This window comes from Phyllobates terribilis, unplaced genomic scaffold (assembly GCF_046119375.1).
Source record: "Phyllobates terribilis strain yellow unplaced genomic scaffold, ASM4611937v1 Scaffold_7__3_contigs__length_470593459, whole genome shotgun sequence".
NCBI classification, from domain to species: domain Eukaryota; kingdom Metazoa; phylum Chordata; class Amphibia; order Anura; family Dendrobatidae; genus Phyllobates; species Phyllobates terribilis.
This window is the reverse complement of record NW_027362767.1, coordinates 155,187,120-155,215,001: the sequence shown is the minus strand read 5'-3', so window position 1 is coordinate 155,215,001 and position 27,882 is coordinate 155,187,120. Positions and strand designations below refer to the sequence as shown.

Below are 27,882 nucleotides of genomic sequence, written 5' to 3'. Positions count from 1 at the left end.
GCAGACCGAGCTCCGTATCGATATAAAGGAAGAGAAGCTTTGATCAGTCCATAGTAAGAAGTCCGTAATATCCAAGTGAATCAGTTGAGTAAATCCATATGAATAGTGAAGGCCACCGCAAATTGGCTGAAGGCACAAGTCCACACAGTTGCATAAAACGTTCTCGACGAAGGACTTCCATTGTACGATCCATCGGAATAATTGGACTTTCGAAAGATGTTAAGTTCTTGTGTCTTACCAGACAGAATTGTTCCGTGTCCTATATAACGTGTATTCGAGATGCAACAATCTGTTGCCACCATCTCCCCTAACTTCACAGAAGTGTAATCGGGATTTTGAACCTTCTTCATCAAACAGTTTTAAAAGTCAAAATCGGAACAGAACTGCAATACTTGTCTAAATCCCTAAAAGTATGCAACTGTATAGTAATGTTTGCTTCACTCTCCAAGGTATAGAAGAAGTTAGAAGAAGAGAACAAGAGAGAAAGCGGTATTAACCACAGAATAAATTACACATTTCACAAAAATAAGTACACATCACTCGATGATCTTGCATGCCAGACAACTCGTTCGTGCTTAGTACATTGTGCAAATCAAGATAGCTTCAGTCTTGTGAATAGGCGATGCCACGTTAAGCATCGTCTTGTTAATGCTACATACAGTAGCTTCGAGACTTGTGCCGGGGACTGGCGGTAACTAAACATCCTGAAAGTGGCACATTTGGAGTATTAATTTATTTGTATTGGTTGAATATATATGGGTGCCGCACCTTGAGCTCATACTCCTCTCTGTCGATGGTGTCACAACGTAGGTCTTGCTTCAAGTCCACGTCGTCCTTAAAAGACTAAAAAAAGGAAAATTTGGATGAGAAGAGTCAGTCTACCAGTTTCTCGGTGTAGTTGCAAAACAAATGTAAGACCTCTTAAAGAAGCACTCCCAGTTTTTCCTTCTATAGCCGATTGTCTATCATACACTACACTTGTCGTATATACAGTGTATTCATTTTCATGTAGTTCAGTCTCTGCCTTGATTCCTAGCTTTCATCCTGCATGTTATTCCCCTATGCCCTGCTATAAATCTCATGTTGTATCAGTACCACCTCTGTTTTCTGGGAGGACACTGTAATTCCTCTATAGCTTCCTAAATAAACTAATTATTAGTATACAGTAATGGAGATTGAACTATAATTAAAACTTTGTGACAGGCACTGTGCAGTCATCATCATTATCGTTGATAAGAGCTTGGAGAACTTCAGTGGTGCAGTCCGTGCAATTGCATCATACAAGAACTTCTATTGAATGAGATGGTGACCACCCTTTTATAAAACATAAAGCCATGTAATTCCCGGGAGTTTACTATCTGATCACATGATCTAACTTAAGCAAAGTGTACTATATATTTCCAGATAAAAAGAAGCAACTAAATAAGATAATGCTATCTGAATTATACCTAATGGGGACTAATGACAAGATGATGTAATAACCTCTCAAAAACCTGGAGTGTTACTTTAAGAATTTATGACCATAGAGTTAATGACTTTAGAAACATTAGAATTTATGAAACATTTTGAACATTGGAAAGCCTGAGGGCTCATTGCTTTATATCGTGCTCATTAGGTTGCAGAAGACTTTACGTATGTTGATTTGGGGCAGACCAGTCCTAATTTGGGAAGAAATCATCCTACAAAGAAGAGGTCACAAGAACAGTGAAAGAACCTGTAATTTTCCTGCTCATGGTTGTTCGGAAACGCAAGGGTTGATTGTTACGAAAAGCCCCAATACACGTAAGATAAAAGCCGGTTGAAATGGCCGATTTAGTCCGAATGATTGTCCGTTTCAATGTTTCAACCAATGCCCTATCAACAAACAATCATTATCAATCAAAACAGCGATAAGCATGTTGGACATTCTTTTAGTACTACCGATGAGCCATCGTTCGTCGGCCCATCTTTGTCTTGTGTATGGGGGGCGCTAAGACACAGTTTTAAAAGGAAAACATTATCACAGCTTCACTCAGTGGAAACATCTGCATCAATGGAAATAATTAGCCAACGTGGCCATAATGGTTGAATGAAATGTATAAAATGGGTTCCACTATTAAGCAGGTTGATTTGTAGCGACGGCGTCTCATATTTTCTTACCGAATAGATGGCTTTCATGACACGCGTTGCAGTAGAAACACTGGATGTGTCTTCTTCTCGATCAGGGTGCATGGTTAGAGGTTCCCGATTGACTGTCTCCACTTTGATATCAAGCTTCCTTAGTGTAACATCCTTTCGACCTGGTAAGAATATAGTGATATATATATATTTTTTTTTTAAACACTGAGCAAAATCTACAAAGTGCAAAAATGTCCAATATGTCCCGGTCACAGAACATTAACTTGTCGGACCACCGGACTTTAAAAACCTGCTAGATATCACAAAAAAAAAGTCGTGAGATCACCCGGGATTTACTAATAAGCTAACTTGAACTATGATAAAACTTTTGTTGTTATTTGCTCCGTGGTGATCTTGGCTTTCTCGTCTTGACATACGATCTCGCCAAAAACATCTTGGCAAGAACTGACATAGCATCTTAGCAGAATCTCAGTATTCACACGTTGCGCTGTCTCTTTCCGCACGAGAAGCCCGAGCAACTGTGCAGTCGTTGGATACATCACTTATCACAAACTATAGCAAGGCCTCTTAATTGGCTCCGCTGGGAAAGCCTCGAGCTCCTCATACATTTGTCAGGAGACTTTAACGTTGGTACTCACTGCCTTTACGACGTCGGTAGAGGAAGAAAATGAAGAAGACAAAGAAGATAATGACCAGAATCCCAGCTCCGATAGTTGCTCCGGCAATGATGCCTACCGATACCACTTCTGGAAAAAAAAAAAAATGGAAATAGTTTAGAAGGCAATGATTTCCTTAACGGGGCTTTTGGAAATTTTGAAGACTTTTTGTAGGACGTGTTTAGCTAAGAGCCTAGAATAATTAAGGATTGAGCAAAGGAGTCCACTTAAAGAAGCAGTCATTGGCCTAGACTTGCAAATGGCTTGGGCAAGACATGGGCAAGATGCTTTTCGGGAAGAAATTAAAAACAGGTAACCATTTTTTTGACGTGGCCAATTATGAGTGAAGGAAAGCGAATTTAGTGCTCCAGTCTAACAAAATCCCATGTCCGAGCATCTACACCCACAAAGAAATAGTGATAGTGTAAGCAATGGTCCAAACATGGAAAGAAAATGCTTCTCGGAGTGAAGATGACCATTGGAAATAGTAGGGCTACGCATCCATACCTTTCTCTATAAGTTTGATGATGGCCGTTCCTGATCCGAAGGTGTTCCACGCTGTGCAGTTATAGCTGGTCTGGAAGTCAGACTCCATGATGCCGGTGATGGTGAGGATGGATCGTACGCCGTTTTCTGTTTTAGTCCTTTCCACAGTATATCTATCCATGGTTCCGATTTCTAGATATCTCTCCTTCCATGCCCAGGCCTAAAGTTTGCAAGAAGTTAATAATCAGAACAAAATAACTATAGAACCATTGTGTAGTAAATGCAAAATCACCTATAAACTATTTAATTCATGAGGAATCTGCAGAAGTTACAAGAAACCAAAACCTTGTTAAAAATAGCTCCTATCACTGTTAGGACTGTAGTGCCCTTCTAAAATGTGTTTTTACCATACCCATCGGAGCTTGGCATTACTGAATGACACAACTGCATGTGCTGCACTGCTCAAATTTGGCCATAAACTCTTATCACAGATAATGATGATGACTGCACAGTGCCCGTCACAAACTTTTAACTAAGCGGTTACAGTTTGTTCTGCCTTACTGTATATTTATAATCTATACATTTATTTCAGAGAATATAAAGGGACAGATAATCCAGTGTCCTCCCAGCAGATGTATAGGTTATTCTACTCGCGTGTTGTAAGTAACTTGTTGTGACTTGATTGACGTCTCCTACGTCATGCACATCGTGCAGTCTACCTCGCAGTCTGGCGTATATCTCAATGCCTCGATGACTCCACTTTGCCAAACGGAGCAGCTTGAAATACGCTGGATCTCAGGAGTGCGCAAAAGTGGGAGATGTGAAGTATGATGTGAATGGGAAGTGAGCAGGACCCATCAGATCCATTGACAACGATTTACATACGATGTGGGAGAAGAATAAAGTCTTATGTTTCAATAAGTGATGAAAAAATCCAAAGGACTGTAAACCATGGAAAGTGACGTTCATTAGGCTTTTTATGACACATAAAAAAATGTGATTTTTGGTTTTTGGAACACTTATTTTTTTTTTTTTACATTTTTGGGGGTGAAATTTCAAACATATCTTGTAATGTTTTGCTCGGAAGTTATTTCTCGTTCCGGAATTATCGGTGAGAACAGTCATTTATTAATAGTGATTTTTTTTTAAATTCATGTACTGACTAGACGCTTGGTTGCGGTGCTTTGCTAATAATCCAATAACCACAGGGTAAATGGCCTCTCTAATAGAGCAGCCTTGGGAGACACGGCAATTTCTCTCCCGAGCTGCGCAGATCTCTAATGGTTAACTGGAAAATCCAAATCACTGAGAAGCCCATAATGAATTCTCCTCAGTCGCTTCCTCTGCTAAACACTTCATTTTGTAAGCCGTGATAAAATGATTTCAGCCGCAGTGGATGCTGTTTGGAAAACGCATCTCCCTCGGGACGTTATGGTGAGGCAGCTGTGAAGCCAGCACAAATTTGCACTTTAATTAATGCAAAAAGACATATATATCCGGAGAGGTGGGAGCGACCACTGCATTCATCTACGCCAGGGCTCTGGCTTCTGAAGCCATCATATATATGTATTCATCCTCTATGGCTCTCTGACTGGTATATCTCCAAAGACAAGAGAACGCGGGCTGTGAAGTACTGCAGTGCTCAGATAGGTGGCGCCACTGCTAAGGAGATGGCTCCAGGTTATGGAGCACAGGGTCGTTGTCTCATCAGCGAGATGTGATTATTGGAATAATCATTCATCAGCCGAGCAAAGCCCATAAAAGAAATAATTGCTATATATCCCCTTTTCTCCAAGGGTGGTCGAAACTTTAATCATGTAGAGTTCAGACCTGGAATTGCAATACTGAGGTCTGCTGCTCCAGATTAATTCGGGGAAGAGTACATTATGGCATCTCGGCTCATATATATTGCATTTCCGGAGACTGCTTAAGAAAATATACTTTGGACGGGATGATAAAACTACATTTACCAGCTTCTTTTTACGATATATAGTACAGCTGTCCTAGGGGTCACCGCACTCTACACCCCCTACAAGTACACCTCTTACATGTCTCCACGCTATCTATGTATTTCTTCGTTTAGAGTCTCTATAGAGTTAGACATGGATAGAAAGATCCACCTCAATCCCACCAGGACATTAGTCTACATCAAAACAAGTAAGGATGATGGCAAAACATACTCAAAACCTGGTCAAAAGGCTGAGTGCTTCTGATGAAATACTCACACTATGCTTTCTACATAGAGGACCAGCAAAAAAAAGGGCATATACTCTAGTGATCTTAATTCATCTCTTATGATATATAGTACAGCTGTCTTAGGGGTCACCCCACTCTTTGCACCCCCTAAAATTATACTTACACATATCTATGCAATCTAAAAATATTTCTTCATTTGCTACTCTATAGAGTCAGCCATTCATAGAAAGATCTCCCTCAATCCCACCAGGACATCTGTCAGCTAAAGGTGCATACATGTAAAGGAAGAATGCAGATGACACAAAATGTACTCAAATCCCTATGGAAAGGCGGAGAGGGCCAGCACGGAAAAAACCTACAAGTGACTTTGACATCTCTGTTTGGATATATAGTACAGCTGTCCAGGGGGTGACGGCACGCTCTACACATCCTACAACTACACCACTGACATGTCTTCTGGCACTCTAAAAGTATTTATTCACTTGCTACCCTATAAAGTATTTATTTGTAAGTCATGTATAGAAAGATCCCCCTCAATCCCACCAGGACATTTGTCAGCTAAGCATAGAAGGGAACATGGAATGAATTTGTGCTCATATTGACTTAGAAAGAACGCAGAGTCCTTCATCCAGAGACGTGGTCTGGCCGCCATGATTCATCCATCATGACACATAATACAGCTGTCCTAGGGGTGACTGTACTCTTAGTATTCACTGAAATTAAACCACTGACACTTCTTCAAACAATCTAAACAGTAGTGTTTCCTTCACTTGTTAGAGTCTCTATGCAGTTAGCCAGGAAATGAAAGATCCCCTCAATCCCACCAGGACATATGTGACTACAACTAGTAAGTGAAACATGGAAACGCGGAAAGAAGATGATAATGATATACAATGCGGCCAGGTGGTAGAGTTCTTCTGACGCTCAGATGGTGTTTTCCTATACCACCGCCACAAAAACAAAGGCACCCACCCTATAATGTATAGTACAGCTGTCCTAGGAGTCAGCGCACTCTCTACACCCCCCACGATTACACCACTGACGCTTATCCACACAATCTAAAAGAGAGATCTCTTCTAGGTAGCCATGGATAGAAAGATGGCCCTCAATCCCACCAGGACATACGTCAGCAAACGTGGTATACATACACACAAAAGCATGTGAAAAGCATTGTACTCACAATCCGGTCAGGAGGTGGCGTGCTCCCGATAAAGCACTCTACTTTCCCCACTCCGCCTCGCACTGCGTATTGCACGCCTTCGCTGGTGATCATCGGAGGACCTGGACGGGTGGACATGTGCTGATGTCAGTGGTGGCTGCAGTTACACTTTAATTTCACACGGAAACTTTTTTCTTCCTCAATGAATATTTTAACTAAAACTTTTTCTTGATTTGGGGAATGTCTGGGCCCCTTTAAGGCTTCCTCGGCGGACAGGCTTCTCTTTGTGAGACGGATTAGGGGGACGTTCATGCCCATTATCTCATCAAGGGGGAATTAATGCCATCCTGCCGAATTTGCTACCACATTAGGCATAATATGCACTACTTGTTTTCTATCTTTCCTTGCTTTATCGTCCAATCTGCTGGTTTTATCTCCACGTATAATTTCTTGCGGCAGTTTTATAAAAGTGTGGTTAGAGCAGTTTGTAGACTCCCCGTCCTTAAACATTTTGTCAATTTGGTCTCGAAATGAACACTTTAAGTAATCTAAGACTGGTTGCTATTGAGAAATTGCCTGGCAACACCATTTAAAAGATTGTAATTGTTAGGCAGTGCATCCATAGCAACCACTCTTTTTCAAATAATTAAACATGGTAAAGACACTCACCATTGACAAACAACGTCACCTCCCTTTCTCCCACTCCGATACGGGGAACGATGGCTTTGCAGACGTATTGCCCAGCGTCTTCCTGGCTCACAGACTTCAGAAACAGTTGGTTACTGTTGCTTAAGACCTGAAAATAAGACATCAAGTCTGTCTGTGCAATTTTATCCAGGACTAGAATCTTGAAGATCGGTGGAGGTCTGACTCTTGGCACCGAGCACAGCGCCATACTTTTCATATTGGCTGTGGCTGGTATTGCAGCTCACTACAACCCTAAAAGGGGACTGCAATTTCCAACATATCTGCCACAAAAATACAGAGTGGAGCCGGGTAAAAAAATGAAGGGGATGCAGCCAATGGTGGAACCCGTCAGCTGTCCTGAAAGCTAGTCCTAGTCCTAATCTAGTCCTGAAAGCTACTTCAAAATAGATGTATGCTTCATTGCTTGATTTGTCCTTTTATTCTCAGGTCTTATACACTAAGGCTCAGTGCATATTGCTTATGAGCTGTACATCAGGAAAAACTCTAAAACCAAATTTCATTAAAAGGCTTAAAGGGGGATCTGTTACTTGCCATAAGTATGTAATTTTTATACCTGGTGTAAATGCAGCTATTCTCCTGAATCAGGCGCCATTTTTCTTTTGTTCCTGCGCCGCTCCGTTCCTGAGAAATGGCCTCCTCTTCCTTGCATATAAATCTAGTCTTGTAAGTAAAGTGGGTGTGGCCACCAACTGTTGTCTGTGGGCATCTTTTTCATGACCACACCCACTTAGGTAAACAGACTAGACTTATATCTACAGCAGAGGGGGCCATAGCTCAGGAATGGAGAGGCGCAGGAACAAAAGAAAAACAGGGTCAGATTCAGGTGAAAAGTGGCATTTATAGGAGATAAAAAATGTACATACTTATGGGAAGTGACAAGTCCCCTTTAAGTATTTTTGTGTAATTGGTCAACACAGTTATCTCTTTGAAATACACTATGTGGAGGATTTTTTTTAAGGACTACCACTGACTACTTCACAGCCTAAAAGACTAAAGCCTACTCACCATATTTGAGCCTTTCTTGGTCCACGTTAAAGTAAGTGGAGGATTTCCCGTCCAGATACAGGTCAGGGTTACGTCAGAGCCCATGTCCGTTATTGCAGGCTTGGGCTCAACAACGATTCTGGGGGCAACTGTCGAGAGAAGCATTTACATCATTAGTGGGGGTCCCTAGGCGTTCGCATGAAGTGAAGAACTCACCCAGGCAATCTCTTAAAATAGAACTCCCGGTCCTATGTCAGGGGTATTGAGCATTACTTATTCATGCCCATCCATAGCACCAAAGCGAGAGAACATTATAAATCAAAAGAGATGGATTCCCTCACCGTCTTCAAAAGAATAAGGAATGCGTCTTATAATTTTTCAGGATTGTAATTTTTTTTTCTTTAATCACTTCTCTCTAAAAAAAATAATCTTACTTCCTCTTTAAGGTGCAGTTTTTAATTTTTGTCGGAATGACAAAGTGACCTCCAGATACATATGATGGGCTAAGAGAGAGAATTGCGGATTTCGGAGTGGAGACTAATAAAGGGTTGTTGACACAGAACAACGAAAGGGTTTAGGAACTATTTCCTGCAACAATGAGCTAAGTGGAAGCTTATGGACCATCTAAATGGACCATAAAAAAAAGAAAGGAAATTGTTTGCCCCACCCAATTCTCTAAGCGGGGGCGGGATCCATTGGATCAGAAGGCTGTGCTTAATAGGGACATTAATAATGTAGTTTAGATATTCTGGTGCTACAGGGCTTCCGATTTTGCTAGACAAGTCACTTAACACTTGGGGCGTACAAGGATGATGTCCTTCATGTCAGATCAATGGGAAAAACAAGGTATCCTTGTGAGGGAAATAAATGAGTTGAAGAGACTCGTCAGGATAAAGTGTGATGATTGTCATGCAAATGAAGAGCGATCGCTCTGATTTATAAAAGACATCGGGTGATTGACGTATAAAGACTGCAGGAAGTGAAATGATAACGTGTCCCCCTTCCCTCCCTCTGATTACCACAGCCTTGAGCTGGAGAGAATATACAGTATATACTCCTGGTGACGGGTGCGTGACATGCCGCTGACACTGACAGGCATGTTTGACAGAGGGAGCTAGAATGCCTGCATGTATATCAATTCACAATATATTAAGCAGTCTACAGAGAAGTAACTTAAAGGGTTTTTCCTCATCTTCATAGATGGATATTTTTGGATAGTGCCCGTAGAACTAAGCACTTTTGCAATCAACAATTTTCTTTTGTTTCCAGCTCGTTGCCTTGGAGACCGACCACAGCTGCTGTTTAACTAGTAAGCACTGTGCTAGTTAGGATTAGGAAGTACCGGTGTGTTCCAATGATGCTGGTCAGCTTCAAAACTGTGCTTACCACCTTAATAGAAAAGAGCTTGGAAGCACTGAGTATGTCCTGCTGTCTATCAGAAGTGGACGGTGTCCATGGCAACAAATTGTGAAGAAAAGAAAAGGGTGAATATTTCAGGAACGGCTGAAAATTTTAGTTAGCAATAAATTGCAAAATTGTTTGTATTTACGAGTTCTGTCCGAAAATACCCACTGATGCAGATGGGAATAACCCCCTTTAAGCTCTTGGGTTGTAAGACTAGTGTCTTCCCATGTGGCTCCAAGGAGATTGAACATCAAATATGTCCCAGGGCATGCTGGAACATGTAGTTCTCCAGCCTCACTTACACTGTACATCCACCAGAGTGCTGACGTTCGTGCTTCCGACCTCATTGTGCACTTCACATGAGACCGGCTCGGTGAAAAACGTGTAATCCACTTGCGTCTCATACGAGCTGTCCCTGGCCGCTTCGATGATCACGCCGCCTTTGGCCCACCTAAAAATCGAAAACAAAAAATCCATTGTTATAGGAAGAGTAGCGATGCATTGTGGGTGGCTGCTGTGGAAGGGGCACCCCGGTTGTCCCCCCCCAAGGTACAGATCAGCGTGGTGTGAGCCGCGGCACGATTCCTCTCCCCCCTCTCCACTCACTTATTGCCCGCACTACCCATACGCGGAGGATAACAGGCGCTCTTGAAGGCAGCGATAAATAAAACATTAATACACCCGTTCGGTTTAAATATGCATGATTGTAAAACAGAAGCAGTTGGCAGTAAACAGGATCGTAAAATAAAAAGGCATTAAATTCCTCAGATAAGGTGTTTAATGGACACGTTGCGCTCCCTCTGCTACACTCGCGGCTGTGAACTCGCCGGTGGATTGACGACCCGGGCCGCTGTGGAGCGCAGGGGGAGGTTAAAGGGACCGTCCCCCATGAAATAATAAAAAATCTCGAGTACATACAACCATCTGACTCATGCATTGTATTCAGCTGTGTTGCTGGGTGACTACTAGTGTGGCCGCTGTTACAGCCCTTACAGGGGTTATCACCCTGAATGGCAAGTTCTGTCCCTGCGTAAACGAGGTGCCAACAAATATGGTTGCATTGCAGTTACCATGAATATTGTCAACCAGATTTCTGATGTGCAATTAGAAAATGGACAACCCCTTTAAGACTTGGGATAGGTAATAAATGTATGATCACTGGGAGTCCAAATGGCTACCAAATTCCTTCCGATTCCAAAGACAGGGAGCCCATGTTCTCCAACACAAATGGAATGAATATATACTCCATTAAATAGTGTATAGAGAGGTAGTGCGCATGTGTAACCACCACTCCCATAAATAGTGTATAGAGAGGTAGTGCGCATGTGTAACCACCACTCCCATAAATAGTGTATAGAGCGGTAGTGCGCATGTGTAACCACCACTCCCATAAATAATGTATAGAGCGGTAGTGCGCATGTGTAACCACCACTCCCATAAATAGTGTATAGAGTGGTAGTGCGCATGTGTAACCACCACTCCCATAAATAGTGTATAGAGTGGTAGTGCGCATGTGTAACCACCACTCCCATAAATAGTGTATAGAGAGGTAGTGCGCATGTGTAACCACCACTCCCATAAATAGTGTATAGAGCGGTAGTGCGCATGTGTAACCACCACTCCCATAAATAGTGTATAGAGAGGTAGTGCGCATGTGTAACCACCACTCCCATAAATAGTGTATAGAGTGGTAGTGCGCATGTGTAACCACCACTCCCATAAATAGTGTATAGAGAGGTAGTGCGCATGTGTAACCACCACTCCCATAAATAGTATATAGAGCGGTAGTGCGCATGTGTAACCACCACTCCCATAAATAGTGTATAGAGCGGTAGTGCGCATGTGTAACCACCACTCCCATAAATAGTGTATAGAGAGGTAGTGCGCATGTGTAACCACCACTCCCATAAATAGTGTATAGAGAGGTAGTGCGCATGTGTAACCACCACTCCCATAGACAGTGAAAGGGGGGATGGCCACGCATCCGCACTTGCGGCGTTCACTCGGCATACAAGACCCTCCACCAATCACTGATACCATCCCGGGGTTGACAACGTTTGGTCCGAGCTGTCACATTGGTTGTCAGAGCTTTCACAAAAGTGGCTAAATACAAATATAAATCTCGCCATTATGCGCCACTGACGCCATATTGAATTGTGACAGGATGACATATTTGTGAAGCAGGATCTGTAGATGGAGGTCGGTAAATCCGCTGCCTTCCCAGTGCTCTAATTAATCAGATGAGCCGGCTGCAGTCCATCCAACATGGCGCCGGCGGTGCTGGCAGTGACCATGGTTGGCAGAGCTCAGCATCAGCCATTATGTCCCTGTTGCAGAAGAAGCACAACCCGGCCATTAGTGAATGAACCTCGGCTAGAGAGAAAATGCTGAACAGCCGCCAAATATGTGCACAGAAGTACATTATTATTATTATTCTACCCTCCGAATACCAGACACCGCCGGACCGCCAGATCGGTGAAATAGGCGACACCCACCTGTAACCTTTAATGGCCGGGTTAGCGGTGGCCATGCAGGTAAATCGCACTCGTTCCCCCTCTTGCACTGTTTGGGGGTGGATGGACAGAGTGACAGTGGGTGGGTCTGTAATAGAGGAAAACACATGAAAGGGTTAATAAGCCATTATAAAGCATGTTATATTATCACCCAGCTCTCCCTGACTACGGACAAGACAAGCAACTCCACCTGCAGAATAGTGAGTGCAGCTCTGGAGTATAATACAGGATGTAACTCAGGATCAGTACAGGATCAGTAATGTAATGTATGTACACAGTGACAGCACCAGCAGAATAGTGAGTGCAGCTCTGGAGTATAATACAGGATGTAACTCAGGATCAGTAATGTAATGTATGTACACAGTGACTGCACCAGCGGAATAGTGAGTGCAGCTCTGGGGTATAATACAGGATGTAACTCAGGATCAGTAATGTAATGTATGTACACAGTGACTGCACCAGCAGAATAGTGAGTGCAGCTCTGGGGTATAATACAGGATGTAACTCAGGATCAGTACAGGATCAGTAATGTAATGTATGTACACAGTGACTGCACCAGCAGAATAGTGAGTGCAGCTCTGGGGTATAATACAGGATGTAACTCAGGATCAGTACAGGATCAGTAATGTAATGTATGTACACAGTGACTGCACCAGCAGAATAGTGAGTGCAGCTCTGGAGTGTAATACAGGAGGTAACTCAGGATCAGTACAGGATCAGTAATGTAATGTATGTACACAGTGACTGCACCAGCAGAATAGTGAGTGCAGCTCTGGAGTGTAATACAGGAGGTAACTCAGGATCAGTACAGGATCAGTAATGTAATGTATGTACACAGTGACTGCACCAGCAGAATAGTGAGTGCAGCTCTGGGGTATAATACAGGATGTAACTCAGGATCAGTACTGGATCAGTAATGTAATGTATGAACACAGTGACTGTACCAGCAGAATAGTGAGTGCAGCTCTGGAGTATAATACAGGATGTAACTCAGGATCAGTAATGTAATGTATGTACACATTGACTGCACCAGCAGAATAGTGAGTGCAGCTCTGGAGTATAATACAGGATGTAACTCAGGATCAGTACAGGATCAGTAATGTAATGAATGTACACAGTGACTGCACCAGCAGAATAGTGAGTGCAGCTCTGGGGTATGATACAGGATGTAACTCAGGATCAGTACTGAATCAGTAATGTAATGTATGTACACAGTGACTGTACCAGCAGAATAGTGAGTGCAGCTCTGGAGTATAATACAGGATGTAACTCAGGATCAGTAATGTAATGTATGTAGACAGTGACTCCACCAGCAGAATAGTGAGTGCAGCTCTAGAGGATAATACAGGATAAGTAATATACACTGTGTGCAGAACTATTAGGCAAATGAGTATTTTGATCACATGATACTTTTTATCCATGCTGTCCTACTCCAAGCTGCATAGGCTTGAGAGCCAACTACCAATTAAGTAAATCTGGTGATGTGCATCTCTGTAATGAGGAGGGGTGTTGACTAATGACATCAACACCCTATATAAGGTGTGCTTAATTATTAGCCAACTTCCTTTCCTTTGGCAAAATGGGTCAGAAGAGAGATCTGACGGGCTCTGAAAAGTCCAAAATTGTGCGATGTCTTGCAGAGGGAGGCAGCAGTCTTGAAATTTCCAAACTTTTGAAGCGTGATCACCGAACAATCAAGTGTTTCATGGCAAATAGCCAACAGGGTCGCAAGAAGCGTGTTGGCCAAAAAAGGCACAAAATAACTGCCCATGAATTGAGGAAAATCAAGCGTGAAGCTGCCAAGATGCCATTCGCCACCAGTTTTGCCATATTTCAGAGCTGCAACGTTACTGGATTATCAAAAAGCACAAGGTGTGCGATACTCAGGGACATGGCCAAGGTAAGGAAGGCTGAAAAACCACCACCTTTGAACAAGAAACATAAGATAAAACGTCAAGAATGGGACAAGAAATATCTTAAGACTGATTTTTCAAGGTTTTATGGACTGATGAAATGAGAGTGACTCTTGATGGGCCAGATGGATGGGCCAGAGGCTGGATCAGTAAAGGGCAGAGAGCTCCACTCCGACTCAGACGCCAGCAAGGTGGAGGTGGGGTACTGGTATGGGCTGGTATCATCAAAGATGAACTTGTGGGACCTTTTCGGGTTGAGGATGGAGTGAAGCTCAACTCCCAGACCTACTGCCAGTTTCTGGAAGACAACTTCTTCAAGCAGTGGTACAGGAAGAAGTCGGTATCGTTCAAGAAAAACATGATTTTCACGCAGGACAATGCTCCATCACATGCATCCAACTACTCCACAGCGTGGTTGGCCAGTAAAGGTCTAAAAGAAGAAAAAATAATGACATGGCCCCCTTGTTCACCTGATCTGAACCCCATAGAGAACCTGTGTTCCATCATAAAATGTGAGATCTACAGGGAGGGAAAACAGTACACCTCTGGGAGCAGTGTCTGGGAGGCTGTGGTGGCTGCTGCACGCAATGTTGATCGAAAACAGATCAAGCAACTGACAGAATCTATGGATGGAGGCTGCTGAGGGTCATCATAGAAAGGTGGCTATACTGATCACTAATTTTTTTGGTTTTTGCATGTCAGAAATGTTTACTTCTACATTTTGCGCACTGATATTGGTTTACCTGGTGAAAATAAACAACTGAGATGGGATTCTATTTGTTTTTCATTAAGTTGCCTAATAATTCTGCACAGTAATAGTTACCTGCAGACACAGATATCCTCCTAAGATAACCAAATCTAAAAAAAAAACCCACTCCAACTTCCAAAAATATTAAGCTTGGATATTTATGAGTCTTTTGGGTTGATTGAGAACATAGATGTTGATCAATAATAAAAATAATCATCTAAAATACAACTTGCCTAATAACTCTGCACACAGTGTATGTACACAGTGAGTGTTGGCTACTGTTGCTGGTGTCTGACTCCTTGATTAAACACTTTTTGGGGACTTCTTGCCCCCCAGATCCATGTGCACATGGCGTAGGAGGTGAAGCAGCAGGTTTCGGTGCTCGCCAGCTGCTGTCACAGACTGATAGGTGCAGATTGCTGCTCGGCCTTTCTATCTGCCAGCGATAAATAGCTGAGAATATCTTAAATCCCCATCACAGAGATGTATTGTCTCTGCCCTCATCAGAATTCATTCTGCGTGGACGTCGTGCATGGAAAATAAGCCCAGGTTAGATAAATGCTATTAAGTAAATTGTCTTTTAAGTCGCACAGCTAAACATCTATGCAAATGTAGAGCTGCGCAGCCATCAGCGGGAGAGGGGGATAGGATACATGTCAGGTCGGGAGGAGGAAGACGAGGATATTGCTGCATTATATATTCCAGTATGTATCTGTAATGGTTCACCGAACCACGTGAACGGCTACCAACGGATAATCACCATCTAGTGGATGGCGGGCGCTGTGACTAGATCAGGACTGATCGGATGTGATATAGGCATGGTCAGTTCTGTGATGGAGGGGATAAGCAGGGACCGGCGGGGACCACCGTGGAGAATTAAGGAGTGGAGTATAGGGATTTTTCAACTTTACTTGGAAATCTCTTTAATGTCTGGATTCTGACTACACGACCTTGACCTTACTCCATGGTCCTACGGAATCAGACCCTTTGTAATTTCGTAATAATCTAAGTTCAGATCAGTAGATCCTTGGGGGAAATCTACAAGGATCACAATGCAGCCATATTACGGTGACCTGAAACCTTTGTGGAGTAAAGATGGTGGACGTTGTTAGAAACGCGACTTACGGTGAACATCTAGTTTGACCGAGATCTCCTTCCCGGTCGGAATGGCGTAGTTGGACGTCTTACAGGTAAATACCCGGCCGATGTCTTGGTCTGTTGGAACGATGAGTAGGTAGCTCACCGTGGTCTCACGTTTTCCATCCGACAACACCATCTGTGGTGAGAAATCAAGGATAATGGAATCGTTCTGAGTATTTCATTACAACTTCCTCCAATCTGTCGTACTATTAGCCCTAGCACTAGAACTAAAGAACATCTGTAGCAAAATTACCCTAAAGCTGTCTTTTTAAGACTTGGCAAAATGAAATATGAATCAATGACAATTCGCGACACAATAGAATGAGTTCCTGAAACGCGTCGGACAATCATGTTACGGCACATACAAGCAAAATGGACAGTTCATATGGGATTTCTCTTGCCTATTGGTACCTGCTGTTTCCTACCCCTCTGTGAGACCCTGTGCCGGGGTCGTTACGTCTCTATTTGACATCACCAATTTATGAGACATCTTCCATTTGACTTACCTTGAAAAAGGCTACAGATTAACTTCCTGTATGGGTACGTACGTTGACACCATCACCTAAACGTTGGATGTTGGAGCTGAAGCCTTTCTGCAGTGTAACAACAGATGCACTACTTTTATATCTGGGCTTTCTTGGGGCAGACTGACGCTAGTTCACAATCAGCAGCAGTTGGCCGGTGTTGACCTTTCCGGTTCACGACGGTTGATCATGGTTCTAGTAGATATTTTGTCTCCCTGTTCTAGCACTGGTATTAAATACAGTTCCGATGAGCATTCCCTGCACTGATGAGAAAGGCGTGATAGAACTTTCCTCCTCTCTGATGCCCGACAAAGGCGAATGTGGCCAAGGTTTTCATGTCGGAAAAAGAAGGTATTGTTACGAGGTTCAACAACGCGGCTCTGGTCACCTCAGATGTCTATCTTTGGAAGAACTGAAGACACATACTTCCACAAAGACCTTTTATGTCGGCTCAGCAGTACAGATCAAAATCTCTTGTGCTTTCCAGGGCCAGTGTGCCTGCCACAGGGCAGAATCCAACCGATAGGGCAGGATTTCATCACAAAAAGTACAAAAGGCTCCGTCAGGGAAGACATAGCCTGTACAGTAAAGAGGCATGCATGGCCGCGGGCTACCACTCACCGTGCTAGTGACAGCACCTTCCTGTGGATTCCCGTCTCTGAACCACTCAATAGTCGCAGCCGGTTTGGCATTTTCAGCCTGGCAAGTGAGGTTAGTTGGGGTCCCAGCTCTTAGAAGGATTTCGTTTGAGCCGTCATCAATAAAAGGGTCTTCTGGAGGAACTGCACAAATAGAGAATACATGTCAGGGTAAGAAATGACGGCTCATTCCGAGTCTATCCTATCCACAAGTCTATCCCTTCAGGACACATTTCTCCTGCTCCAAGGGTTGTCCATGATTAAATAAGAATCTATTCTATCAGATCATCCAAAACATGACCACCGACACTGGACACTAAGGTATTCTGAGAAGGAAACTAAGAGCATCAGGAGCCACTATGACAAGTATATAGCAGGAATGGCTACAAACAAAAAAATAATTATATTCTTATACATAGGAGCAGTATTATAGTAGTTATATTCTTGTACATAGGGGGCAGTATTATAGTAGTTATATTCTTGTACATAGGGGGCAGTATTATAGTAGTTATATTCTTGTACATAGGGGGCAGTATTATAGTAGGTATATTCTTGTACATAGGGGGCAGTATTATAGTAGTTATATTCTTGTACATAGGAGGCAGTATTATAGTAGTTATATTCTTGTACATAGGAGCAGTATTATAGTAGTTATATTCTTGTACATAGGAGCAGTATTATAGTTATATTCTTGTACATAGGAGCAGTATTATAGTAGTTATATTCTTGTACATAGGGAGCAGCATTATAGTAGTTATATTCTTATACATAGGAGCAGTATTATAGTAGTTATATTCTTGTACATAGGAGGAGTATTATAGTAGTTATATTCTTGTACATAGGAGCAGTATTATAGTAGGTATATTCTTGTACATAGGGGGCAGTATTATAGTAGTTATATTCTTGTACATAGGAGGCAGTATTATAGTAGTTATATTCTTGTACATAGGGAGCAGCATTATAGTAGTTATATTCTTATACATAGGAGCAGTATTATAGTAGTTATATTCTTGTACATAGGAGCAGTATTATAGTAGTTATATTCTTGTACATAGGGGCAGTATTATAGTAGTTATATTCTTATACATAGGAGCAGTATTATAGTAGTTATATTCTTGTACATAGGAGCAGTATTATAGTAGTTATATTCTTGTACATAGGGAGCAGTATTATAGTAGTTATAATCTTATACATAGGAGCAGTATTATAGTAGTTATATTCTTGTACATAGGAGCAGTATTATAGTAGTTATATTCTTGTACATAGGAGCAGTATTATAGTTATATTCTTGTACATAGGAGCAGTATTATAGTAGTTATATTCTTGTACATAGGGAGCAGCATTATAGTAGTTATATTCTTATACATAGGAGCAGTATTATAGTAGTTATATTCTTGTACATAGGAGCAGTATTATAGTAGTTATATTCTTGTACATAGGAGCAGTATTATAGTAGTTATATTCTTGTACATAGGAGCAGTATTATAGTAGTTATATTCTTGTACACAGGGGAAGTATTATAGTAGTTACATTCTTGTACATAGGGACAGTATTATAGTAGTTATATTCTTGTACATAGGGACAGTATTATAGTAGTTATATTCTTGTACATAGGAGCAGTATTATAGTAGTTATATTCTTGTACATAAGAGCAGTATTATAGTAGTTATATTCTTGTACATAGAGGCAGTATTATAGTAGTTATATTCTTGTACATAGGGGCAGTATTATAGTAGTTATATTCTTGTACATAGGAGCAGTATTATAGTAGTTATATTCTTGTACATAGGGAGCAGTATTATAGTAGTTATATTCTTCTACATAGGGGGCAGTATTATAGTAGTTATATTCTTGTACATAGGAGCAGTATTATAGTAGTTATATTCTTGTACATAGGAGCAGTATTATAGTAGTTATATTCTTGTACATAGGGAGCAGTATTATAGTAGTTATATTCTTGTACATAGGGGGCAGTATTATAGTAGTTATATTCTTGTACATAGGGAGCAGTATTATAGTAGTTATATTCTTGTACATAGGAGCAGTATAATAGTAATTATATTCTTGCATGTAGGGGGCAGTATTATAGTAGTTATATTCTTGTACATAGGAGCAGTATTATAGTAATTATATTCTTGCATGTAGGGGGCAGTATTATAGTAGTTATATTCTTGTACATAGGAGCAGTATTATAGTAGTCATATTCTTGTACATAGGAGCAGTATTATAGTAGTTATATTCTTGTACATAGGAGCAGTATTATAGTAGTTATATTCTTGTACATAGGAGCAGTATTATAGTAGTTATATTCTTGTACATAGGGGGCAGTATTATAGTAGTTATATTCTTGTACATAGGGGCAGTATTATAGTAGTTATATTCTTGTACATAGGAGCAGTATTATAGTAGTTATATGCTTGTACATAGGGGCAGTATTATAGTGGTTATATTCTTGTACATAGGGGCAGTATTATAGTAGTTATATTCTTGTACATAGGAGCAGTATTATAGTAGTTATATTCTTGTACATAGGAGCAGTATTATAGTAGTTATATTCTTGTACATAGGAGCCGTATTGTAGTAGTTATATTCTTGTACATAGGAGCACTATTATAGTAGTTATATTCTTGTACATAGGAGCATTATAGTAGTTATATTCTTGTACATAGGAGCAGTATTATAGTAGTTATATTCTTGTACATAGGGGGCAGTATTATAGTAGTTATATTCTTGTACATAGGAGCAGTATTATAGTAGTTATATTCTTGTACATACAGAGCAGTATTATAGTAGTTATATTCTTGTACATAGGGGCAGTATTATAGTAGTTATATTCTTGTACATAGGAACAGTATTATAGTAGTTATATTCTTGTACATAGGAACAGTATTATAGTAGTTATATTCTTGTACATAGGGGCAGTATTATAGTAGTTATATTCTTGTACATAGGAGCAGTATTATAGTAGTTATATTCTTGTACATAGGGGGCAGTATTATAGTAGTTATATTCTTGTACATAGGGAGCAGTATTATAGTAGTTATATTCTTGTACATAGGAGCAGTATTATGGTAGTTATAGTCTTGTACATAGGAGCAGTATTATAGTAGTTATATTCTTGTACATAGGAGCAGTATTATAGTAGTTATATTCTTGTACATAGGAGCAGTATTATAGTAGTTATATTCTTGTACATAGGAGCAGTATTATAGTAGTTATATTCTTGTACATAGGAGCAGTATTATAGTAGTTATAGTCTTGTACATAGGATCAGTATTATAGTAGTTATATTCTTGTACATAGGAGCAGTATTATAGTAGTTATATTCTTGTACATAGGAGCAGTATTATAGTAGTTATATTCTTGTACATAGGAGCAGTATTATAGTAGTTATATTCTTGTACATAGGGGCAGTATTATAGTAGTTATATTCTTGTACATAGGAACAGTATTATAGTAGTTATATTCTTGTACATAGGAACAGTATTATAGTAGTTATATTCTTGCACATAGGATCAGTATTATAGTAGTTATATTCTTGTACATAGGAGCAGTATTATAGTAATTATACTCTTGCATGTAGGGGGCAGTATTATAGTAGTTATATTCTTGTACATAGGAGCAGTATTATAGTAGTTATATTCTTGTACATAGGAGCAGTATTATAGTAGTTATATTCTTGTACATAGGGGCAGTATTATAGTAGTTATATTCTTGTACATAGGAGCAGTATTATAGTAGTTATATGCTTGTACATAGGGGCAGTATTATAGTGGTTATATTCTTGTACATAGGGGCAGTATTATAGTAGTTATATTCTTGTACATAGGAGCAGTATTATAGTAGTTATATGCTTGTACATAGGAGCAGTATTATAGTAGTTATATTCTTGTACATAGCAGTATTATAGTAGATATATTCTTGTACATAGGAGCAGTATTATAGTAGTTATATTCTTGTACATAGGAGCAGCATTATAGTAGTTATATTCTTGTACATAGGAGCAGTATTATAGTAGTTATATTCTTGTACATAGGGGCAGTATTATAGTAGTTATATTCTTGTACATAGGAGCAGTATTATAGTAGTTATATTCTTGTACATAGGAGCAGTATTATAGTAGTTATATTCTTGTACATAGGGGCAGTATTATAGTAATTATATCCTTGTACATAGGATCAGTATTATAGTAGTTATAGTCTTGCACATAGGGTGCAGTATTATAGTAGTTATATTCTTGTACATAGGGGGCAGTATTATAGTAATTATATTCTTGTACATAGGAGCAGTATTATAGTAGTTATATTCTTGTACATACAGAGCAGTATTATAGTAGTTATATTCTTGTACATAGGGGCAGTATTATAGTAGTTATATTCTTGTACATAGGAACAGTATTATAGTAGTTATATTCTTGTACATAGGAACAGTATTATAGTAGTTATATTCTTGTACATAGGAACAGTATTATAGTAGTTATATTCTTGTACATAGGGCCAGTATTATAGTAGTTATATTCTTGTACATAGGAGCAGTATTATAGTAGTTATATTCTTGTACATAGGGGGCAGTATTATAGTAGTTATATTCTTGTACATAGGGAGCAGTATTATAGTAGTTATATTCTTGTACATAGGAGCAGTATTATAGTAGTTATAGTCTTGTACATAGGAGCAGTATTATAGTAGTTATATTCTTGTACATAGGAACAGTATTATAGTAGTTATATTCTTGCACATAGGATCAGTATTATAGTAGTTATATTCTTGTACATAGGAGCAGTATTATAGTAATTATATTCTTGCATGTAGGGGGCAGTATTATAGTAGTTATATTCTTGTACATAGGAGCAGTATTATAGTAGTTATATTCTTGTACATAGGAGCAGTATTATAGTAGTTATATTCTTGTACATAGGGGCAGTATTATAGTAGTTATATTCTTGTACATAGGAGCAGTATTATAGTAGTTATATGCTTGTACATAGGGGAAGTATTATAGTGGTTATATTCTTGTACATAGGGGCAGTATTATAGTAGTTATATTCTTGTACATAGGAGCAGTATTATAGTAGTTATATTCTTGTACATAGGAGCAGTATTATAGTAGTTATATTCTTGTACATAGCAGTATTATAGTAGTTATATTCTTGTACATAGGAGCAGTATTATAGTAGTTATATTCTTGTACATAGGGGCAGTATTATAGTAATTATATTCTTGTACATAGGGGGCAGTATTATAGTAATTATATTCTTGTACATAGGAGAAGTATTATAGTAGTTATATTCTTGTACATACAGAGCAGTATTATAGTAGTTATATTCTTGTACATAGGGGCAGTATTATAGTAGTTATATTCTTGTACATAGGGGGCAGTATTATAGTAATTATATTCTTGTACATAGGAGAAGTATTATAGTAGTTATATTCTTGTACATACAGAGCAGTATTATAGTAGTTATATTCTTGTACATAGGGGCAGTATTATAGTAGTTATATTCTTGTACATAGGAACAGTATTATAGTAGTTATATTCTTGTACATAGGAACAGTATTATAGTAGTTATATTCTTGTACATAGGAACAGTATTATAGTAGTTATATTCTTGTACATAGGAACAGTATTATAGTAGTTATATTCTTGTACATAGGAGCAGTATTATAGTAGTTATATTCTTGTACATAGGGGGCAGTATTATAGTAGTTATATTCTTGTACATAGGGGGCAGTATTATAGTAGTTATATTCTTGTACATAGGGAGCAGTATTATAGTAGTTATATTCTTGTACATAGGAGCAGTATTATAGTAGTTATATTCTTGTACATAGGAGCAGTATTATAGTAGTTATATTCTTGTACATAGGAGTAGTATTATAGTAGTTATATTTCTGTACATAGGAGCAGTATTATAGTAGTTATATTCTTGTACATAGGGGCAGTATTATAGCAGTTATATTCTTGTACATAGGAGCAGTATTATAGTAGTTATATTCTTGTACATAGGAGCAGTATTATAGTAGTTATATTCTTGTACATAGGGAGCATTATTATAGTAGTTATATTCTTGTACATAGGGTGCAGTATTATAGTAGTTATATTCTTGTACATAGGAGCAGTATTATAGTAGTTATATTCTTGTACATAGGAGCAGTAATATAGTAGTTATATTCTTGTACATAGGGGCAGTATTATAGTAGTTATATTCTTGTACATAGGAGCAGTATTATAGTAGTTATATTCTTGTACATAGGAGCAGTATTATAGTAGTTATATGCTTGTACATAGGGGCAGTATTTTAGTGGTTATATTCTTGTACATAGGGGGCAGTATTATAGTAGTTATATTATTGTACATAGGAGCAGTATTATAGTAGTTATATTCTTGTACATAGGAGGCAGTATTATAGTAGTTATATCCTTGTACATAGGGGCAGTATTATAGTAGTTATATTCTTGTACATAGGGGCAGTATTATAGTAGTTATATTCTTGTACATAGGAGCAGTATTATAGTAGTTATATTCTTGTACATAGGAGCAGTATTATAGTAGTTATATTCTTGTACATAGGAGCAGTATTATAGTAGTTATATTCTTGTACATAGGAGCAGTATTATAGTAGTTATATTCTTGTACATAGGAGCAGCATTATAGTAGTTATATTCTTGTACATAGGAGCAGTATTACAGTAGTTATATTCTTGTACATAGGGGGCAGTATTATAGTAGTTATATTCTTGTACATAGGAGCAGTATTATAGTAGTTATATTCTTGTACATAGGGGGCAGTATTATAGTAGTTATATTCTTGTACATAGGGAGCAGTATTATAGTAGTTATATTCTTGTACATAGGAGCAATATTATAGTAGTTATATTCTTGTACATAGGGGGCAGTATTATAGTAGTTATATTCTTGTACATAGGGGGCAGTATTATAGTAATTATATTCTTGTACATAGGAGCAGTATTATAGTAGTTATATTCTTGTACATACAGAGCAGTATTATAGTAGTTATATTCTTGTACATAGGGGCAGTATTATAGTAGTTATATTCTTGTACATAGGAACAGTATTATAGTAGTTATATTCTTGTACATAGGGGGCAGTATTATAGTAGTTATATTCTTGTACATAGGAGCAGTATTATAGTAGTTATAGTCTTGTACATAGGAGCAGTATTATAGTAGTTATATTCTTGTACATAGGAGCAGTATTATAGTAGTTATATTTTTGTACATAGGAGCAGTATTATAGTAGTTATATTTTTGTACATAGGAGCAGTATTATAGTAGTTATATTCTTGTACATAGGGGCAGTATTATAGCAGTTATATTCTTGTACATAGGGAGCAGTATTATAGTAGTTATATTCTTGTACATAGGAGCAGTATTATAGTAGTTATATTCTTGTACATAGGAGCAGTATTATAGTAGTTATAGTCTTGTACATAGGAGCAGTATTATAGTAGTTATATTCTTGTACAGAGGAGCAGTATTATAGTAGTTATATTCTTGTACATAGGAGCAGTATTATAGTAGTTATATTCTTGTACATAGGGGCAGTATTATAGTAGTTATATTCTTGTACAAAGGGGCAGTATTATAGTAGTTATATTCTTGTACATAGGAGTAGTATTATAGTAGTTATATTCTTGTACATAGGAGCAGTATTATAGTAGTTATATTCTTGTACATAGGAGCAGTATTATAGTAGTTATATTCTTGTACATAGGAGGCAGTATTATAGTAGTTATATTCTTGTACATAGGGAGCATTATTATAGTAGTTATATTCTTGTACATAGGGTGCAGTATTATAGTAGTTATATTCTTGTACATAGGAGCAGTATTATAGTAGTTATATTCTTGTACATAGGAGCAGTATTATAGTAGTTATATTCTTGTACATAGGGGCAGTATTATAGTAGTTATATTCTTGTACATAGGAGCAGTATTATAGTAGTTATATTCTTGTACATAGGAGCAGTATTATAGTAGTTATATTCTTGTACATAGGGGCAGTATTATAGTAGTTATATCCTTGTACATAGGATCAGTATTATAGTAGTTATAGTCTTGTACATAGGGTGCAGTATTATAGTAGTTATATTCTTGTACATAGGAGCAGTATTATAGTAGTTATAGTCTTGTACATAGGGTGCAGTATTATAGTAGTTATATTCTTGTACATAGGGAGCAGTATTATAGTAGTTATATTCTTGTACATAGGGTGCAGTATTATAGTAGTTATATTCTTGTACATAGGGAGCATTATTATAGTAGTTATATTCTTGTACATAGGGTGCAGTATTATAGCAGTTATATTCTTGTACATAGGGAGCATTATTATAGTAGTTATATTCTTGTACATAGGGTGCAGTATTATAGTAGCTATATTCTTGTACATAGGGAGCATTATTATAGTAGTTATATTCTTGTACATAGGAGGCAGTATTATAGTAGTTATATTCTTGTAAATAGGGGGCAGTATTATATTAGTTATATTCTTGTATATAGGAGCAGTATTATATTAGTTATATTCTTGTATATAGGAGCAGTATTATAGTAGTTATGTTCTTGTACATAGGGGGCAGTATTATAGTAGCTATATTCTTGTACATAGGAGCAGTATTATAGTAGTTATATTCTTGTACATAGGGGCAGTATTATAGTACTTATATTCTAGTACATAGGAGCAGTATTATAGTAGATATATTCTTGTACATAGGAGGCAGTATTATAGTAGTTATATTCTTGTACATAGGAGCAGTATTATAGTAGTTATATTCTTGTACATAGGGTGCAGTATTATAGTAGTTATATTCTTGTACATAGGGAGCATTATTATAGTAGTTATATTCTTGTACATAGGAGGCAGTATTATAGTAGTTATATTCTTGTACATAGGGGCAGTTTCATAGCAGTTATATTCTTGTACATAGGAGCAGTATTATAGTAGTTATATTCTTGTACATAGGGGCAGTATTATAGCAGCTATATTCTTGTACATAGGGAGCAGTATTATAGTAGTTATATTCTTGTACATAGGAGCAGTATTATAGTAGTTATATTCTTGTACATAGGAGCAGTATTATAGTAGTTATAGTCTTGTACATAGGAGCAGTATTATAGTAGTTATATTCTTGTACATAGGAGCAGTATTATAGTAGTTATATTCTTGTACATAGGGGCAGTATTATAGTAGTTATATTCTTGTACATAGGAGCAGTATTATAGTAGTTATATTCTTGTACATAGGAGCAGTATTATAGTAGTTATAATCTTGTACATAGGGGCAGTATTATAGTAGTTATATTCTTGTACATAGGGTGCAGTATTATAGTAGTTATATTCTTGTACATAGGGAGCATTATTATAGTAGTTATATTCTTGTACATAGGGTGCAGTATTATAGTAGTTATATTCTTGTACATAGGGAGCATTATTATAGTAGTTATATTCTTGTACATAGGGTGCAGTATTATAGTAGTTATATTCTTGTACATAGGGAGCATTATTATAGTAGTTATATTCTTGTACATAGGAGGCAGTATTATAGTAGTTATATTCTTGTAAATAGGGGGCAGTATTATAGTAGGTATATTCTTGTACATAGGAGCAGTATTATATTAGTTATATTCTTGTATATAGGAGCAGTATTATAGTAGTTATGTTCTTGTACACAGGGGGCAGTATTATAGTAGCTATATTCTTGTACATAGGAGCAGTATTATAGTAGTTATATTCTTGTACATAGGGGCAGTATTATAGTACTTATATTCTAGTACATAGGAGCAGTATTATAGTAGATATATTCCTGTACATAGGAGGCAGTATTATAGTAGTTATATTCTTGTACATAGGAGCAGTATTATAGTAGTTATATTCTTGTACATAGGGTGCAGTATTATAGTAGTTATATTCTTGTACATAGGGAGCATTATTATAGTAGTTATATTCTTGTACATAGGAGGCAGTATTATAGTAGTTATATTCTTGTAAATAGGGGGCAGTATTATAGTAGGTATATTCGTGTACATAGGAGCAGTATTATATAAGTTATATTCTTGTATATAGGAGCAGTATTATAGTAGTTATGTTCTTGTACATAGGGGGTAGTATTATAGTAGATATATTCTTGTACATAGCAGGCAGTATTATAGTAGTTATATTCTTGTACATAGGGAGCATTATTATAGTAGGTATATTCTTGTACATAGGAGCAGTATTATAGTAGTTATATTCTTGTAAATAGGGGGCAGTATTATAGTAGGTATATTCTTGTACATAGGAGCAGTATTATATTAGTTATATTCTTGTATATAGGAGCAATATTATAGTAGTTATGTTCTTGTACATAGGGGGCAGTATTATAGTAGATATATTCTTGTACATAGGGGGCAGTATTAAAGGAGTTATATTCTTGTATATAGGGGCAGTATTATAGTAGATATATTATTGTATATAGGAGCAGTATTATAGTAGTTATGTTCTTGTACATAGGGGGCAGTATTATAGTAGATATATTCTTGGACATAGGAGGCAGTATTATAGTAGTTATATTCTTATACATAGGGAGCAGTATTATAGTAGATATATTCTTATACATAGGGGGCAGTATTATAGTAGTTATATTCCTGTACATAGGAGCAGTATTATACTAGTTATAGTCTTGTACATAGGGGGCAGTATTAT

At 38.2% G+C, this 27,882-nt stretch overlaps 1 protein-coding gene across 1 annotated transcript in view; it reads right to left on the bottom strand.

The window, feature by feature from the left end:
- KIRREL1 (kirre like nephrin family adhesion molecule 1) overlaps positions 1–27,882 on the bottom strand; it is a 344,587-nt gene that overhangs the window by 3,411 nt on the left and 313,294 nt on the right. Inside the window, exons 4-14 of the mRNA XM_073639476.1 lie at positions 17,171–17,331; positions 16,011–16,161; positions 12,207–12,312; positions 10,014–10,162; positions 8,329–8,456; positions 7,285–7,411; positions 6,637–6,737; positions 3,282–3,480; positions 2,757–2,864; positions 2,140–2,279; positions 769–843 (exon numbers count right to left, since the gene is read on the bottom strand). Of these exons, the coding sequence (XP_073495577.1) occupies positions 769–843; positions 2,140–2,279; positions 2,757–2,864; positions 3,282–3,480; positions 6,637–6,737; positions 7,285–7,411; positions 8,329–8,456; positions 10,014–10,162; positions 12,207–12,312; positions 16,011–16,161; positions 17,171–17,331 (1,445 nt within the window). The remainder of the gene's footprint in view (positions 1–768; positions 844–2,139; positions 2,280–2,756; positions 2,865–3,281; positions 3,481–6,636; positions 6,738–7,284; positions 7,412–8,328; positions 8,457–10,013; positions 10,163–12,206; positions 12,313–16,010; positions 16,162–17,170; positions 17,332–27,882) is intronic.